We start from the raw sequence: 19170 nt of genomic DNA, 5'->3' as shown, positions 1-19170 counted from the left end.
CAAAGCCAAGGAATTTAGAGACGAAACTAAAATTTTAATGAAAAATTTAGAAACTATTAGTGATCCAAATGTTCGTGATTACCTGCAATGAGAAGAACAACGAATACTTGAAAAAAGAAATCGACAATCACAATCGCAGTCACAACCGCAATCACAACCACAATCGCAATAATTCTCGGAATCATATCCTAATTTTTTTCCGAATAGTGCTAAATCTGGAAACGACCTACCGAATTTCTAAATTATTGTTGTGATCAATTAATTATTATGTAATGTATTATATTTTATCTTGTATTTAAATTATTATGTTATGTATTATATTGTATTGTTATCTTGTATTTAAATTATCATATCATGTATTGTATTTTTAAATTAATTTTTTTCATCTTGCCATTTTAATTTTGCGTATCCTTTATAATGAAAATTAATAATAAAATAAAATTTTGTTATTCACGAAAATTAGAAAAAAAATTAAAATACTATTAATTTGAAATTAAAATAGTATATATTAAACAATATTTATTAAAAATATTATATTACATTTAAAAAATAATTATGAATATTAGATATTTAATTAATGGAATTAGATGTAAAACAATATGTTAATTAGAAAGTAATAGAAATAATAATAAAATAATGAAAAAGTGAAATAGAGAGTGTGAATAGTAGTTCTCCAAATTTGGAGAACTACTGTTCAACTCTATATATTTGAAGAATAGAGGGTGATTTGGAGATGGATTGGAGTGTTTATTCTCTATTTTACTCTCCAAATATAGAGAATGGAGAGTAAAATAGAGGTGGGTTGGAGATGATCTTATTCTCCATTTATAGAGAGTTGAATAGTAGTTTTCCAAATTTGGAGAACTACTATTCATACTCTCTATTTCACTTTTTGATTATTTTATTATTATTTCTATTATATAATATTTGTAATTAACATATTATAAATTATATAAGACCATTAATTAAACCTCTAATATTCGTAATTCTTTTTTAATATAATATAAAATTTTAAAAAATATTATTTAATGTATACTACTTTCAGTCCGAATTAATAATAATTTAAATACAAGAATGCATAAAAATGCTCACTTTAAACTCTATAACAAATTAATAAAATATTTATGGGAGTAACGTAATAATCTTGAAAGTTGAGTATTGTTGTAGTGATATTTGAATTGTCCATTAATATGTATATATAATATTTGCTTGCAATCTATGTTATTTACAAATTTTTATATTTAATAAATAATTTGAAAAAAATAAAATTTTATATTATATGGAAATTATATAGGGTGATTATTTGGAAAAAGAGAAGAAGAAAGAAATGATTTATATTATTGAAATAAGAAAATAAAAATGAAATAAAAATAATAATATAATATTGATAAGATAGAAGAAGTACCTTTTTGTAATTTCATCTATCGTCATTTCTCCCTCCCCTCTGACTAACAATAGCTCTTTTTGTACCAATTTTCAGACAAACCCTAGTGAAAATCTCAGAAGCGAAATCGGAGAAAATGGATTCCACCACTCAAACACCGGTCAAGAAAAACCCTAAGAAGGCCAATCTTTTGGATCATCACTCTATCAAGAGCCTTCTGGATGAGTCTGTCACTGAGGTACCTCAGTTTTTACCTTAGATTTGAATTGAATTTGACTTATCTTTGTGTGTTGATTTGTTGTTTTGTTTGATTATATGGTTTATAGATTGTTACTAGCAAAGGATACCCAGAAGATGTGAGATTGAGTAACATCAGGTTGTTGATTGGTTCAATCATCATCGCAATTGCTCTTGTTGCTCAGTTCTACAAGAAGGAGTTTCCTGCTAATCGCGATTTTCTCATTGGATGCATTGTGTTATATCCTTTTGAAATTTCATTTTTGATTTTTGTTCACCTGTTAATTATGTGTTTTTGTTGGGATGATAACTGCGTATTAGAATGAAACGGATCTGGATGTAGGATATAGGGGTTTATATAATCTGCCATGTTTGATTCGGAATTGAGGCATAACTGTGTATTTTTTATCAGTAAAGATTATCACTGAGGAAGAGTTGGAAATTTGAAATGAAAAAAAATAAAAAATTTCATTATCTGGTTTGACAGCTATTGTGTTTTTCAGGGCCTGCATCTGTTCTATTTTCATTGTAAATACTGTTTGGTTTGTTCAGTAATTGCCTTTTTATTATAAAACTAAACTGAGTTTCGAATCCAGATGAACAAGTCCTTTAGCATTCTTATGAGTAGTCACAATTTCATAGTCATGATTAGAGGGTTGAATTTTGGATGTGAATACTTGATCCCATAAGAGTCTATGGTTGAGAAAATTGCAAGTGATAAATTTTGAAGGCCGCAAGTTTATAGGTTTAGTTGTATTTGATATATGATGGTTGAAAAGGTATGCCTCTGCAATGTTTGTATGTACTGGGAGTTTAATTGATGTATGTTTTATGGCGCTTGAGAGACCTAGTATTTTTAGAATGTGAAACCTTTTCTCCAACTTTGTCATATCCTTGACTATGGCACGTATATCTTGTTTAACGTGATATTACAGCTGATTATCCACACAAAGGAAAAGAATGCGATTTTGTTCACCTATCCTCCGGAGGTAAGTTATCCGTCAACATGTCTTTTTCTGCATCATTATGTTTGTGAAACTCAATATGCTAGCTAATATTTTAAACTCTAATGGATAAGTTATTATCATGAAAATTGATTATCAACTTAAGAGTAATCAACTTCATCAAGATATTGGATAGGTATTTGCTGAAAGTGACATTTTGAATAGAACTGGAACAGTGATTTATCTACAAAGAAAATTTAATAGAAAAACCTGACTGTAATAAGGTTTAAAGATTCGAATCAAAGTGGTGTGGAATCAGTGATAACTATTAACTCTCAACCCCTAGTTTTCTAACTGCACCACATTTTGATGCATACTACAAAAAGACTTATATTTAGAGGTGTAGAAATTTCTCCATACAATAAATAAGAATGTAGTGGATGATAAAGTTGTGGGAACATGTGATCATGGGTTGGTGGATAGTCTTCTAGTGTATTAAGTACAAAAAAGAGGAGTTTATTTGTGGTGGAGCTTTTGGACTCAAGAACTAAATACAATGTTGTGTTGTTGTATTTTGGAGGGGATAAGTCTAGAGTGTTACTTCTGGATTAGTGACGACTGTAGTGAGCTTGAATTTGCTTAATATTATTGTTAAAAACGTCCTAAGGACTTAGCAAGAGAAAGAGTTTGAAGCACATCAAGGGGTGGGCTAAAGCGTATACATTCATATATGAGGAAACCCAGTGGAGATTTTATAACCAAATTCAATTGGGAAAACAAATCATATGATGACTTGTTTTGAAATACTCTATTATACTTATTATTTTACCCCCCTCTATGGTGTGTGTAATCACAAGATTTGTGGAGATTGAGTAGATGAACTCTTAATGAAAACTTGGAGCTAGTATGAGTGGGTGTTGGTTATAAAAAGAATGAGTGGGTTGTTGGAGTTACGGGAGCACTCTTGATATTTGTGTTAGCCAATAAAGTTCCTTTAATGGTTTAGAGTTATTCTAATGAGCATTCTTGGAATTGGGTAACACGAGGTTGTAATGTGCTAACTGATAATGCTTAGTCTACATGTTGATTATTATGTGGAAGCAGTGATACTTTATTTCCCATATGCAATTAGTTAGTGTGAGACCACTATTGTCTCTGGGGGTAAACTTTGTTGTTTTACTAAGTTGTTGTTCAATACAACGTACACCTTCATGATGCATAAAATCTCCTTCAATGGGTGAACTTATTTTTAATATTAAAATTAGTGAGTATGGTGGAGAATATGCATTTTAATATTGAAAATGTTAATATTAATTGCATAAGATGGTAATGTGGCCACAACTTCTATAAAATTACTATTCCATGATCAGCCCACCTATTACCCCTCTAAAGAGCAAATGTCTATCCAACAACTCAGATTTCATCCTATCACAACTTTATTACATCATTGCATATTTATTTATTTATTCTATGGAAGAATTCTTGCACCTATAAATAGGAGTCTGTTTGCCTTGTGATGGTGTCTGAACAAGTGTTACAAATAGGAGTTTGTGTACCTTGTGATGGTGTATGAACAAGTCTCCAATATATTCACTATAAAAATATGTTTTCTTGTAAGAAGGTGGTTTATTGTGGTGTTGTTTTAGACTCAACAACTAGTGACGGGAGTGCCAAGTAACACACACATGAAAATGGGTGAATCTAAACCCAACCCATCAAATACCCATTTTCAGCGGTTATATGGACATGATCAATATTTGACCCATTTTAAATAAATCATTATCCTACTCATTTTTACTTGGACGGGTTGGATAGTTACTTGATTATTTTATCCCTTTCTTCAAGCACTAATTAGAAGTGTGATGAAGGGAGTACCGTCTTATGGCTAGTGTAACTTACCAGAAGGAAAAAATGGGATAAAAAGACTTACAGTAGTAACTACTTCAGATGAAGGACTATATCATTGATGTGTTTAAGAGAAACTTCCATTTGTATTCTTTTGGGTTAAATGACTGGTCATTTGGTGTGCATCTTTTGTTTCTTTTCTTGGTCTTATCTCTCATCTCTCGTGTCTTGTAACTATTGCATCTGGTGGCATATCATGTACAGACCTTAGATCTGGTGGATACCCTTCCGTTCTTGTTTTTGTTTTTTATTTTTTTTCTTTCCTGCTGTAAAGTCATCAGTTTAGTTGCTCTAGATTCACAGAAGACTTAATTAGCTTTGGTTTGTGTATGACAGGGATCTTTTAACAGCACTGGTTTAGTCGTCTCATCAAAGCTGCCTAGATTCTCCGATATGTACACACTTACGGTAGAAAGTGCTGATCCCAAGTCCATTTCTGCGAGGCCAAAAGTTGAATTTACCAAGAGCGTCACAAAATGGTCTGTTTCTCCCTCTCATCCTTTTGAAAGAGGAAAAATATATAGTACATGTGGGATTTCATAAACTGAATGACTTGCTTCTGATGAGATAGATGTGTTTTTGCAGGTTTGCCAAAGATGGAGTTCTTGTGGAGGGTCTATTCTGGAAAGATGTTGAAGCCTTAGTTAACGATTATGCTAAGGAACACAAAAAGAGCAAATAGATGCAATTTCAAACATTTTGATAGGAATGTTGATGACATGGATAACCAATGAGATTGAAAACATCGGTTAATGACTTACTGGATTAATATCATCTATATCATTGTTGAAGCAAAATTGATCCAATTTTCATCATTGATTCATATAGATCCAACTGCAAAGTATTTTAGCCTTGTTGATCATTAATAGTTTATTTTAGAAAAGTAGAGCATTTTTGTGATGCACAGCAGCTGCACTTGGTTTCATACGTCTTGCGCGTTTTCTTCGACAATTCATATAGCTAAGGTAAAAGAAGGCAACATTATAATTGAAGGCTGCTCGAGTATTTTTCTTGGATGTTGTTGGCCTTGTGTAATATTTTCTTAAACTAACTTTGAACCTGTTATTACTTAATTACAAATTATTAGTACAATAAAATCAAGGTTTTGTGGTTAGATAAGTTGATGCATAACTAAAAAAATGGCAACAAATTCAACACGGTGTTTGATGTCTACCTTGGTGCCCGACTAAGTGGAGTTTGCGGCCACTTCACTCAAAAAAAAAAAGAGAAGACTGCAAGAGCATAAGCCCCGTTCAGTTAGCCCAACTGGGCCACGTGAATAACTGTCAAACTGGCCAATATAGCTCCCGAGCAAGAGTCATAGGCTCCACCTCGTCTCAACCCAAGCCCATACGGGCTTTAAACTCCTTAAGCCCGTGAAGCTAATTCGTTACCGAACCTGCATCTCTGCAGAAATGGCCCGGGGACTTTCCTGGGCCCTGGCCCACCCAAAGAGTGGACCTTGACCCATTCACGTCGTCTTGCAGTCATGATACAATATGCTAGCAGACAATACTATTAAAATTAGGATTAAAGAACCTTCACAAACGGTGTGGGACAAACGGAAATAGCTATCATAGAGAAAAATACACATCTCTTACATGATGATTAAGATATCAGTTAGAGCCTTGTTCTCAGCACACTCACAAGAAAGTTTTTGGAGAATCCGACACACACTCATTGACATTTTTGAAGAGTCCAATCTACATGTGACATTTCTGTTTCTGATATATGCATATGCATGTACTTAAGGCCAAGTCCTGTTGCACTAATCTTCATGTATAATTATTATCTAAAATTCCTTAGCTCTATCCTCTTCAAATCTTTTGAAGCCACAATCCACAAATTAGACTCGATCTTCTATATCAAAATACGATAATTTCATATCTAAACATAGCTGGCGGATGTGAATATAGAAAGAACTCATCAGAAAACTATGGAAAGCAGCACGATATTAAGCTCGTTCACTTGCGGCAATAAGACAAATAAACTTGATTTGCATTTAGCTTATAGCTAGTAAGACAAGAACTAAATACAAGCAGGGCACAGACACTTCAATTCCTACTGTAGGCTTTCCACAACTAAACTAATTAGTATTAGGAGCCTACAGACAATTTTGTAAAACCAAAACATAGTACTAATCCACTTCTATAGTCGGATATTTAGAGATAAACTAGATATTAGGAACATTTCCTTAATGGAAACAAAGTGCCCTGCTCATATTGATCTAGTCCCTTTCATGATCATCATGAAGTGAAATCCTGTCCATGATATGGGCTACCACCTCTTTGGACTCCTTGAGCAACTTGACACTCTTTTTGAGCCTATTGCGTTTCTCAGCAACCAAAGGCGACTCAATAAGCATTCTTTCAATTCCACCACCATGAGGTGTCATCAGATCCTGAATGATCTCGTTTTCCATCTCCTTGTTAATCATGTTACGAATGCTGAACATTATGTGCAAGGCCATAGAATCCACCAGCCTCATTAGCACAATTTTCCAATAGGCCATCATTCTCATCTTCAAATCAAAAGCCTGCTGCACCACATCAAGATGCTTCCTCAAATGACCAACGTCGATTTCTCCTACCCCTTCAAGGTTTATCACGGAGCACTTCCCATGATCATTCATAATCTCCATGAACATGTGTTGTTGAGCCATGAACTTACTATAAGTAGTTAAATAGTCAGGATTACAAGTGTAACCAGTCAGCTTTTCCATCCCGATGATTTCCCTTACCCAATCAACTGATTCATTCTTTTTCTTGGCAATCAAGTTTTGGGTTGCTCTTCTAGTTGAAGATTGAAGCTGTGGATAGTTCTCACAATGATACATCAAAACTTTGATAACAACTCGCTCTAAGTAATTCCACAGTTTCCCCACAAAATCCTCTGGAGAGCTAGCAATTTCCTTCACTTTTCTCTGCAAAACATTGAGGAAAACCTCTCGAGGAAGGAAATTTGGCAATCCAATCCCTTTCGTTTCTTGTAAAACCATGACTTCTTCCATCAAGAATCCCTCCACTTTCTCCAAATTCTTGGAATGCAGCTCATTAGAATATTGATCAAGCATTTCAACCAGCCTAGCTGCAGAGTGCATTTCTTTTTCATCAGGATACTCATCAAACTCCCCACTTAGAAGAATTTTCTTCAATGAATCCTTTGATGAGCTTAGAATGTGCATAAATGCCGTCAGAGCTTCAGCTACAGAAGTTAGATGTTGAGGAAGCCTGTTGAGTTCAGCAAGGTTGGAAGCAAGTCTGTCATTGATCTTCCTCACAATTTCAGGCAAGCATTTTGAAATGATGCTTGCTTGAATACGCACCAGCTTTTGTGCCAAAATAGGAACACTAACCATCGATTTATCAATCTTCGACAGAAGTGGATGAGTTAAAAAAAGCCTTTCCTCATCACTCCTAGCTTCTTCATAAGACTCATTCCCAATTCTATTCCTCACACAAACATAGCCAAGCCCTATATTCACTTCATCAGCAGTAACCTTTTCAAGCAGCCCTTCAGGGGCTTTATCAGCTTTTGTCACAACAGCCAGAGTCCTTTCTCCTGTTTTGTCCACTTTCTGAGACATTCTAATAGACTCACAAGTAGGGAAATCAACAGTAGCTGATAAAACATTCAAGATTATGCTTTCTTCAGGAACTATATATTTCATAATAATATCATAAACTTGTTCATAAATGTCTTCAGGTTGTCCTTGTACAGCAACTCTAGTAATACCAGGTAAATCCACCATGGTCAAATCAGGGACACCGTTTTTTTTAACTACTAATGTTAAAGGGTTGTTAGATATACCTTTACCATGTCCAGCAATCTCATCAGTAGCAAGAATGATAGCATCAGCAATGCCAATTTCATCAACAGGGAGTGACTTGTTATTGTACTCCAGCTGAAGATTTGGTGCAGTGATGTTTGGATCATTCTGCAGCCTCCTAACAAGGGGTACCCTGGTGCAAATGCCTTGTCCTCTAGGAAGACTGATCCCAGCAAGGGATTCAAGAACACTGGACTTTCCAGAAGATTGATCCCCGACTACTACGATCGTTGGGAGCTGGATACCTTCTTGCATTATGTTAAGATGGCGGAGCTTGTCTATACAGTCGAGAAGTGGACGGATTCTATCATTGAAAGATGCAACAATAGGAGGATTAATAACACCACAAGCTACTACTGCAAGAGGTTTTGGATCAAGAATTTCAACTGAATCAACAATGCAGCCATTGACATTTTGGTTTGCCATATGTACTTTCTTGATTGAAAAAGAAAATGGTTTTGAAGGTTTGTTTGAGAGGTGAAAATGGTTGTGGTGATGATGAAGTTTATAAAGAAGTTGTTTAAAGACAAATGATGTGTACTTTAAAGTGACTGTGAGAATATTACTTTAGATTTGATTGAAAAAGCTCAGACTGTATAGGCTTTCCTTTCCAATGAATGTATATAGGTTTGTATTTCAGAAAGAGTAATGCTAATTGGCAAGACAAAATTTTGGCATGAACTGACAAGACACGGGTAAATGACGAAAATGCCCCTTTTGCTCCAAAACTACTTGTATTTCCCTCCAAAAGTGAAAATCACCTTTGACATTTTAATAATTATTTACTCTCTCTCTTACTTTACTCTTTATATAACCTTCCACCACCTCTCCTACATCTATCACTCTTCACTCTCATCCCTTCTTATTTTAATTTGTTGATCGAGAATTTATTTTGTTGTTGGATTTATATAATTTTAACAAAATGGAATTGACTAGTCAGAATAGCCAATTAAACGATGTATTGAATAATGCTTTGGGGTTAGATGAGGATGATAGTTTGTTGTCCCAAAATGATGAACATCATGAAGATTCTGATGATGCATACGATGGGCCAGAACATTATTTGCATAGTGATGATGAAGATGTTATTAACAAGCTCTTTTGGAGAAATGAATCAATCGGAGCAAGAGGAATCAATAAGTGTTAGTGACGGAGAGGATTATGAAGCTGAAAAATAATGTGATGAACAAACAGATTCAGCCAATGATGATAATTTTTCAGACCAACAATCTATGGAAGGCCCTCTTGTAGATATGGTCTATTGTAGTGTAGAATCTCTTTTTGCTTTTTATAAAGAACATAGTCGTTTAAATGGATTTGGAGTTCTTAAAAAGACTTCAAAAAAGAGAGGTTGTGAATACGCTATGTATGTCTCATTCGCTTGTGATAAGAGCAGAAAACCAACTGCTAAGAATTATAGTAAAAGGGTTGATTGCAAATGCAAAGTTAATTGTGTTGTCCTGCCTGATAGTTCATGTCGCGTAACAACAGTTACGACGGAGCACAACCATGAGTTGCAACCATATTTGGCACGTTTTTTTGGATGCCACAAGAAAACAAGTAAGGCATTAAAACGAAACCTTGAAGCTTATGACATCGCGGGAATTAGACCTGCCAAAAGCATTAGACTTTTGGAAGTACAAACAAGTGGTCCAGATAGAATGGGATGCACACCTAAAGACTGTCGAAACTACATTCTTCAACAACGCATGATGAGGACATTGTCATGCGATGCTGCGGCAATACAGAAGTTTTTCGCTTTAATGCAAATGAAGGACGATGAATTTTTTTATGTAATTGACACAGATAATGTTGGTAGACTTCGCAACGTAGTGTGGGTTCACACACATTGCAAGTATGCGTATCGGGAGTTTAGTGATGTTGTTTGTTTCGATTCAATGTACTTGGTGAATCAATGGCGCATGCCGTTTGCATCTTTTGTTGGTGTGAATCAACACAAACAATCTATTCTTTTGGGCTGCGCTTTGCTCACAAGTGAGGATATTGAGACATACAAATTTGTTTTCTCTACTAGGCTGACAGCAATGGGCAATGCACCTCCAACGGCTATTGTCACGACCCGGGATCACCCCCTAGTCGTAACCGGCGTACTCGACCTCGAAGAGGTCTAATACAAGCCTCTTAGCATTCATTCATCGCATAGACACTAAAATCATAAGGAATTAAAAACTTTCTTTACCAAGAAAACATTTCATTAAAAAAAACAATAGCAAGCGGAAGACTTTCTAGACTTTATACATGATGTCTCAAAACCATCTAATACTTTAGAGTACAAATTTCGGGACTAATCCCGTACACAACTTAAACAATACTAAAAGACATAAAAGAACGTATTGGGTATTGTCCTCGAATCTATGAGGACTCACCAAGTCTTCATCTTCAACACTTAGAAACCTATCAAAGCCATGACATGTCATCTTCTCCAAATCCCTACACTTTAGTTCAAAAAAGGGAAAGAAAGGGGTTAGCACAATTAAGTACTAAGTATGGAGACCATGCAAAAAACATGTCAAAAAGGACAATTTCAAAGAATAAATGCTTTCATATCAATTTGATAAAACCTTTCCTTTACAAGTATAAGAGACATAATACAAGTCAACATTAACATATAAGACCATAGCCCACCATACATATAATCAACATATGTCCATATACAACTCATGCTTAACTTTAAAAGAACACATGTCATTTCATTACCATAGGACCTCTACCTAATATAATCTTAACACACACTTGAGTAAGACAAGAAGTGACCGCCCATACAACCTCTTCAAGCACACTTAAGTGTTCCTCAAGATTACCTTAGATAAGGACATTTCCTTTACAACATAACATCAATAGGCCAACATTCTTTAAGAAACCATTTTGGAGACATTCAAGCACATAAGGGGACTTTCACATAATAGTCGTTAGACTTAGGGAACTCACTTTAGTATCTTCAAAGCCTACTCGTGCCATGTGTAGATAGCATCCCATACTACTACCTACACGTTGTAGAACCTATCCAATAACTAGAGTGCACATCCCACATGATGGGAATAGGCATAACCGACATAGACCATACTAGCTAGGTATGGAATCCGGAGTCTATCCTACTCCGTGGAGGTTGTTCTACTTGCCAAAGGTAGAACTAGTAAGCAACCCATGTAGGCACATGGTTTAGGAGATGTCCAAGGAAGTTCATTGTGCCTAATCTCAAACTCAACTAGGCCACCTTCCTAAGCACATCCACTCGGTGCTAGCCTTGTTTCCCATAGAGTATTCAATCACATATGTACTTAGAGAAGGTTCCTTTTCTAGTTCAACTAACTCATAGTACCTCTTCCCAAGAAAGGCCCCATTTCTTAGTCATGGCCAATCAAGGTTCATAAGGATAGCTCATTAAATCCCCCTGGAAGGGTGCCTTAGGCCTACCGATTTTTCATTAAGGGTGCCTTAAGCCTGCCGATCCAAGGTTCATCATTTCACACATGAGAAGGGCTACCACCATTAGGTCTACCGATTTCATGATTTTACATTTACTTAGGAAAGCTAGACTTATGAAAGGGCACCATTTCTTAGTTTTGCCGATTCAAGTCTTGGCCTAGAATTCCTCTTTCATTTATAGAAAGGGCACCATTTCTTAGTTCTGCCCATTTCACACATTCATGCATTCAAGACTTTAAGTAACAAGGAGGGACACTTTAGTCTACCAACCAAGTCACAACATTTTCATTTAAGGATACTTCATAATCCAACATCATTTCATATATACATCATAAGAAGTCATACTTTAACTCACAATGCTATCCACTTTACATAGGATCATCACAAGATCACATAAAACTCATTCACATCATACCTTCACATATAGCTTCATATAAAACTCATTCACATCATACCTTCACATATAGCTTCATATAAAACTCATTCACATCATACCTTCACATATAGCTTCATATAAAACTCATTCACATCATACCTTTACATATAGCTTCATATAAAACTCATTCACATCATACCTTCACATATAGCTTCACATCAAACTCTACATATAGCTTCATATAGGACTTTACATATAGCCTCATATGTGTATAATAATACAACAATATAATAACATTCACATAATGCCCTTCATGGCCTCAATTCACAATAATACAACAAATAACCACCTCTACCAAAGGTGGATCAAACCAACCAATAACAATTATATTAATACTAAGAGATCAAGCCATCTTACCACCCTTTTCAAAGGCCATAAGCCACAATACTCAATTTCATGCCAATTATACAATATTTATCAAGTTAGATCAACTTACCCTCTTTCCATGGCAATCTTCATCATCCTCATATTCCAACAATTAACAATACAATAACAATGATAATAACAACATTCAACTATACAAACTAAGCTAAGCATAAGCCCATAATCAACATGAAGACCAATTCACAATTTTGCCCATTCAAGGCTAACATCCCACATCCTTCAATTCAATAACAATTCTTAACAATTCAACATAGATAAATACATACATGAACAGCCCACAACAATTTACACAATAATTGTCCATCAAATTACACAAAATCAATACACCCACTTTAGGCCAAATTTAGAGAATTTGTAAAGGCATGGGTTCATGAAGATTTCTTTCCTAAAATCATCAATAATCATTAATAACAACATAAAACATCATTGGAAATCATTTAATGCAAGGACCCATGCTTAGAATTCGAAATAGGATTTTGGTGTATTTGAAAGACCTTGAAAACCTTTTGATTGGGCTCCTTGAAAGAATGAATGATCAAGGATAAAGGATCCCCATACCTTAAAGATGAATTCCCCACGAAATTTGAAGAAGAAACACCAAGAAATCTTCAACCCTAGCTCCAACTCCTCTTCTTCCTCTCTTCTTCTCTTCTTCACTTCTTCACTCAAGAACCCTAACTCTTATTCTTTTAAAATGGAACAAAAATGATCCACAAACAGCCTAACACAACAATATAACCTCAAAAGAAAAGATTTGTGAAAAGACCGAAATGCCCTTAAATTTCCGGACGGACTCCCTGCCAACTGCCCAACTTTCAAAGGGCATAACTCGCTCATACGAACTAGGAATCGAGCAAACTCGGTGGCGTTGGAAAGATAGTTCCAAGGGCTTTCCAAAAATAACTTGAACTACTCCTGGATCATCCTGAGCTAGGAGTTATGACTACTCAAAGTTGGCCAAAAACTCACTGATTTTCACACTTGGCCGAATTTTCAGATTCTGAATTTTTTTCCAAAAATGACTACTTCCAATTTCAAGCTTCTTCTTATTCATTTTAAATTGTCGGAGTTACACAATTAAAACGAAATTACATATAAACCCCTCATAGAACCTCATTATAAAGTCAACACAAAGTCATAGGCTCTTGCTTAACCTATCATTTTTTTCCAAGTCGTTACAGCTATCCTCACTGATCAATGTGAGAGTATCAAGGCAGCAATTGCAAAGGTACTTCCAGACACCATCCATAGGTACTGTATTTGGCATATTATGACAAAGCTGCCTGCAAAGCTTAAGGGTGTGTGGGACTTTAAGATTGCCAAGTCCGAATTTAAATCAATAATCTATAACAGCATTACTATCAACGAATTTGAGGAAAAATGGGTTGGCTTTATTCAAAAATACGAGCTTCAGCATAGACTATGGTTTCATAATCTATACTTGGAGAAGGAAAAATGGATCTATGTCTTCCTGAAACACTATTTTTGGGCTGACATGATGTCCACCCAAAGAAGTGAGTCAATGCATGCATTTTTTTATGGTTATATATCTGGTCGAAGCTCTCTAAAGCAGTTCGTCGAGCAGTATGAGTTAGCCTTGCGATTTAAATATGAGAAGGAACTTCAAGCAGAAGCTGACTCACGAAAAACACATCCAGCGCCTTGTAGTGATTTTGATTGGGATTTACAACTTCAAACCCATTATACTCGACCTATTTACGATGTCTTTGCAGCAGAGTATTTGAAGCAGTTGTACCACTGTGAAATTGAAAGACACCATGACTTCAATGTCGTGGAAGGAGTTGAGAAGTACAGTGTAACAGATTATTCCATATCTAATGATTTTCATGGAAATCGATTTGTTTACAATGTGGAATATCGGCCACGGAATCAGTATCTGGATTGCAATTGCAAAAAATTTCAAAGTAAAGGTGTTGTCTGCTGCCACATTTTAAAGACTATGTCTCATTGTAGAATTAAAATGTTCCATGACGGCTATATTTTACGCCGGTGGAGAAGGGACGTAATTCGACCACACATAGGTAAATTCTTTCAAGAAGGCTATCCATCTATGACAGACGAGTACAAGAAGTACAATTCTTTGAAGAAATGGTTTGATAGGAATTGTGATGTTGTGTTGGACAACAACGCTAAATATGTGGATTTCAAAAATGTTTTGAAAGGACGTTTCAATGCATATTGTAATTGGAATGACGAAATGGCAGTCCCTAGCGTTGGTGATCCAGACTCGAAAGAAGATGTAACATTCATTAGGAACCCGAGGGAAGTCCGAACACGTGGAAGGCCTCCGACTAATAGATGTAGGAGAGGTGGTGGAAGGTGGAATAGAACATATTATCATGCAGATCAAGTGGGTGAGACTAGTCAAGGTCGGAGGGGTGGTGGGAGACGGGGTGTAGGTCGAAGGGCTGGTAGAAGTGGTCAAGGCGGTGGTATAATGACGTAGATTATTCATCCTTTGATAATGGTTTGCTTGGTGAAATTGTAGGAAAGGTTGTAGTGCTAATGAAGAAATTACATGGTTTTATGGTGGCTAACAGTGCTTATGAATTAATTATGTCTTTTTATCCGTTTTGTAGCTTAGTTTTTTAATGATATATTGGTTTGTCATTGTTTACTTTCACATGGATCTATGTTAAATTTTATTAGTAAATTTAGCAAACACATCTAACACTAGAAGTGGATAATGGTTATTTTCAAAATCATAGATAGAAAACAAAAAAGAATTACATACTAACCCATGCATTATGCAATGGGAGTAAACATAACAAAAAAAAAACTAAAATAAAATACAGCAAAAAGGACCTCATCCAGCGTGCTTGTGCGAAACCTACAACTCCAGGTTCCTTTTGCAAGCCCTCTTTTCCTCGGACCAACCATCAAGTGAAGTTCCCTCTCCAGCTCGTGGAGTAATTTCAGAAACTCCATTGGCGCCAACAGCGAAACCATTTGGTGATTTAGCAATCACCTTCTCGTATATTTCGAAAGTTTGGGTGAAGGGTGGTTCATCCATTAAAAGCATCATTTCGACCCACCTCTTACTCTTCCATTCGATCAGCCGCTTCAGGAACTCTGCTATTTCCTCCTCCATTTTCTTGTATGACTCCCGTTTTATGTAATATAACCTTTCCACAACTTTTGGAGAGGTTGGGAATGACATTGCCATCCTTTTGTTATAAGGAGTTATGTAGTTCTCTTTTTCAAGTAAGTATAAATTTATATTTTGGAATGGTTCTGAGTGTGAGGAATACATTTACCGGGAGTCTCAATTTATAGTGAAAAGATTGGAGCCAAAAGTGACGTGTTTGGCTCCCAAAAATTTACTATTAAATTTGTCACTAGATAATAAAGAACCAAAATGTGAGAATGGATGGAATTATTCACTCTTCTTTTTTAATCCATTTATTGAACAAGTTTTTTAGAAGGTAAGAATATAAAATGTTACGTGTGTTCAAAAATGATTATTTGATACGAGTAAATTTGTCACTAGATAATTGGTCTCTAACAATTGTTAGTCAAAAAATAAAAGAAAAAGAAATAAAATCTGTGAATGGACGAGATTAATGTAGCTGTTCACTCTAATTAAAACTACTTGAGTATGCCTACAACTTGTTGAAAAGACATGATTTGATGAGTTAAATTTTCTTTCACTCTTCTTTTCTAATCCATTTATTAAACAAGTTTTTAGAAGGTAAGAAAGTAAAAAAAGTAACATTTTCATACCAATATAAATGACTAATTTTTATAAGATAAGAAAATATAGTTCGATTAATTAATTTAATCATTAATATTTTCAATGTTACGTAATAATTATTTGAGGCGTTTAAAATACAAATATCATGAAAAATAAATTTTATTCTTATATCAAAATGTAAATAACGTGAAATGACGGAATGAATTAGTTGTTCAAGCCTAAAAGAAGTACTTGAGGTTAGAAAGTTGACAAGATTTGAATTGATTAGTTGAATTTTCTTGCACTCTTCCTTTGTAAGGCAAATCCATTAATTAAGATCTTTTATAAGAAGGTAAGAATATAAAATTTAATTAATTAATTTAATCATCAAAATATTCTATGATATAAATTTTTTTAGACCTTTTGTTATTAATATTATTGAAAATAAACTTATTCTTATATAAAAAAATTGTAGTAGTAAATATAACAAAGGCGAATCGACGGAATAGTTTTATTATTTTTTCAAGTCTAAGATAAGTTCTTGAGTACACCTATAATTTTGACAAGATTTGATTTGATAAGTTGAATTTCTTACACTCTTCTTTTTTAAGATCAATTTTATTGGAAGGTAATAATTTAAAATATAATTAAATTAATGCATTATCAAAATTTATTATGATATAAGTCATTTCAGACCTTTAATTATTAATTTCATAGATAATAAATTTAATCAAAAACTTTGAGTCGAAAATTAAAATAATATGAACAGGAAGCGACACAAAAATAATAACATAAATATGGGGACCTAACCTAGACTTGAACTCATGACTAATTGACTAAACGTTTAATCTTGCTTTAAACATTCGCGCTACAATAGCATTCGTTTATAATTACGAAAGGAACTATATTTACGCTTCTTAATGAATATCAACTCTCTCGTAGAAGGAGTAGCTAGCTGTCTTTGGGAAGTGTGTGGAAACTTTATGTACAAGCTATTAACTTGGGGAAGACAAACACTCAAGTTAGATTTTCGGATTCAAAGAATTTCAAGTTTGAAGAGCTGTGACTTATCAGTTGAGATGAATGGTATTGAGAGTGTTTCGGAAGTTGTTCCATAAATCAGATCATTTAATGAAGGGGATTGTGAGAAGTAGTTGTCTAGGTATTCGTTTCAAAAAGCTACTCTCTTCTATTTTCATTACTTCATATTTTTATTGACCGACATATTACTTCATATTTTTATTGACCGACTCTTTTATTGAAAGATTTATCTTCTAAGTTAATTCAATGACAAATATTTTGTGTGAAGTTGTTTGTATCTAAAATACAAAATAAACATATAAGTATCTCTTTTAACCCTACAAATTATTTTATAGGATGTGCTATCACAAAATCACAATCCACATGGAATGAACATCCATTTTCAATTAATGATAAGGAACTCTTAATGATCATTAAGTTCCAATGTCTGATCTATGGGAAGAATAAAAAAAAGAGATTTTTTTTATCACATTAATAAATGCAAAATAAATACAGTTTGCCACATTTAATGAAAATCATTGAATTCAGAGGAATAATTCGGCTAGAAAACTTAATTAATAAAATCCCTACACTTTTTAATTCATATAATCATGAATGTATCATTTTTTATTTTATAACTTTTATCATTACATATAACTCATTTAATACTATATCCTTTAGGTTTATTTTCATCACAAGGATTCAACTTGGAATACTCAAAAATCTTCAATTTTTGTCAAGAAGATCTAAATATAAACTTTTACAATCTTATTTACCAATTGTCTTTACCCCTTGATCTTCATATACACCGCCTATGAAGATAGATATTATGTCAAAAGAATATTTTGCAGCGCCGTGTCCTCCTTTTGAAGCTTTGTAAATTAGTTTTAGGGCAGCATCTGGATTTATATTTTTTAAATAGTTCTCCTGAAAAAAATAATTAAATTAAACACATCTGTAAATTAAAATGAATTAAGCAGTCGAATACAAACGGAAACAAAATTAAATGTAACACACATCAGTGAAATTTTCGCTCTCTTCATTTTTTTGATTAAAGGCAGATTTTCGGATTCAAAAAAGTTTAATTTCAAAATGAACTATTCGGTGTTTGGCAGTAATAGTGAAATGAAGAGTTTGAAACCCTTTTAAGTAGTGACAAATTGTGACTTTTCATTTCGTGTAGTGATGTACTATTTTGCGGGTAGATTACACTGTATAACAATGAATGGTACTGACAGTGTATTGGAAGTTGTTCCAAAAATCAGATCATTTAATGAAGCGGATTGTGTAATTGTCTAGGCATTCGTTCCAAAAGCTACTACTTGAGAGGAGCCTCATCATCTCCTCTTTTCATTACTTCATCCGTTTTTATAATGAAAGATTTATCTTCTAAGCTAATTTAATGACAAAAAAATACTTGCAATAATATAGTTCGAACAATATATTATGTGTGAAGTTTTAGTTTATTATATTAGTATATTTTAGATTTTATGTTATTTATATATACCATATAAAGAGTTGTTTGAATCTAATTTTCAAATTATAAAATCAACATATAAGTATAGTTTGTAACAACTCCACAATCAACATGCAATGAACATCCATTTTCAAATAATTGATAATCATTGAGTTCCAATAAGCTATGGATAGAATAAATAAATGCATTTTGAATGACATTAATAAATGCATAATAAATACATTTTGACACGTTTTAATGAACATCAATGAGTTCAAAGGTTAAATTGGGGTTGATAGCTTAGAGAATGTAATAAATACCCTACATTTATCAACGGAAAATCATGAATGTATCATTGTTCATTTAATATATGAAATAATAAATTCATCTATAAAGAAAAAAAAAACACTAAAACGTGGCGACAACCTAACCTA

The 19170-nt window shown here is 34.0% G+C and overlaps 3 protein-coding genes across 3 annotated transcripts; 2 read left to right on the top strand and 1 right to left on the bottom strand.

The window, feature by feature from the left end:
- Window positions 1-1405: 1405 nt before the first annotated feature.
- On the top strand, window positions 1406-5291 carry LOC125834129 (signal peptidase complex subunit 2). The gene is made up of 5 exons (XM_049513317.1): window positions 1406-1622; window positions 1711-1862; window positions 2529-2610; window positions 4807-4949; window positions 5056-5291. The coding sequence occupies exons 1-5, from the start codon at window positions 1521-1523 to the stop codon at window positions 5150-5152; spliced, it is 576 nt and encodes a 191-aa protein (XP_049369274.1). The 5' UTR covers window positions 1406-1520; the 3' UTR covers window positions 5153-5291.
- Window positions 5292-6694: 1403 nt separating this feature from the next.
- On the bottom strand, window positions 6695-8725 carry LOC125833837 (dynamin-related protein 4C-like). The gene has a single exon (XM_049513003.1). It carries the CDS (start codon window positions 8723-8725, stop codon window positions 6698-6700), a length of 2028 nt encoding a protein of 675 aa, XP_049368960.1. The 3' UTR covers window positions 6695-6697.
- A 496-nt stretch (window positions 8726-9221) lies between these two features.
- On the top strand, window positions 9222-15033 carry LOC125833836 (protein FAR1-RELATED SEQUENCE 4-like). Its single transcript, XM_049513002.1, has 3 exons — window positions 9222-9441; window positions 9494-10348; window positions 13748-15033. The coding sequence occupies exons 1-3, from the start codon at window positions 9222-9224 to the stop codon at window positions 15031-15033; spliced, it is 2361 nt and encodes a 786-aa protein (XP_049368959.1).
- Window positions 15034-19170: the final 4137 nt, after the last annotated feature.

This window comes from Solanum verrucosum, unplaced genomic scaffold (assembly GCF_900185275.1).
Source record: "Solanum verrucosum unplaced genomic scaffold, falcon-dt-bn FXZP01000108.1, whole genome shotgun sequence".
In the NCBI taxonomy this organism is placed as follows: Eukaryota; Viridiplantae; Streptophyta; class Magnoliopsida; order Solanales; family Solanaceae; genus Solanum; species Solanum verrucosum.
Note: the sequence above shows the minus strand (reverse complement) of the source record. Positions and strands in the feature narration are given on the sequence as shown.

Excerpts from the sequence above, each read along its gene's own strand:
- LOC125834129 (XM_049513317.1), top strand. The coding sequence starts at position 1,521 with ATGGATTCCACCACTCAAACACCGGTCAAGAAAAACCCTAAGAAGGCC. Across the intron at positions 1,623-1,710 it reads TGGATGAGTCTGTCACTGAG|ATTGTTACTAGCAAAGGATA; the intron begins GTACCTCAGTTT and ends TATGGTTTATAG. Across the intron at positions 4,950-5,055 it reads ACCAAGAGCGTCACAAAATG|GTTTGCCAAAGATGGAGTTC; the intron begins GTCTGTTTCTCC and ends GTGTTTTTGCAG.
- LOC125833837 (XM_049513003.1), bottom strand. The coding sequence starts at position 8,725 with ATGGCAAACCAAAATGTCAATGGCTGCATTGTTGATTCAGTTGAAATT.
- LOC125833836 (XM_049513002.1), top strand. The coding sequence starts at position 9,222 with ATGGAATTGACTAGTCAGAATAGCCAATTAAACGATGTATTGAATAAT. Across the intron at positions 9,442-9,493 it reads AGCAAGAGGAATCAATAAGT|ATTCAGCCAATGATGATAAT; the intron begins GTTAGTGACGGA and ends ATGAACAAACAG. Across the intron at positions 10,349-13,747 it reads TACTAGGCTGACAGCAATGG|CTATCCTCACTGATCAATGT; the intron begins GCAATGCACCTC and ends AAGTCGTTACAG.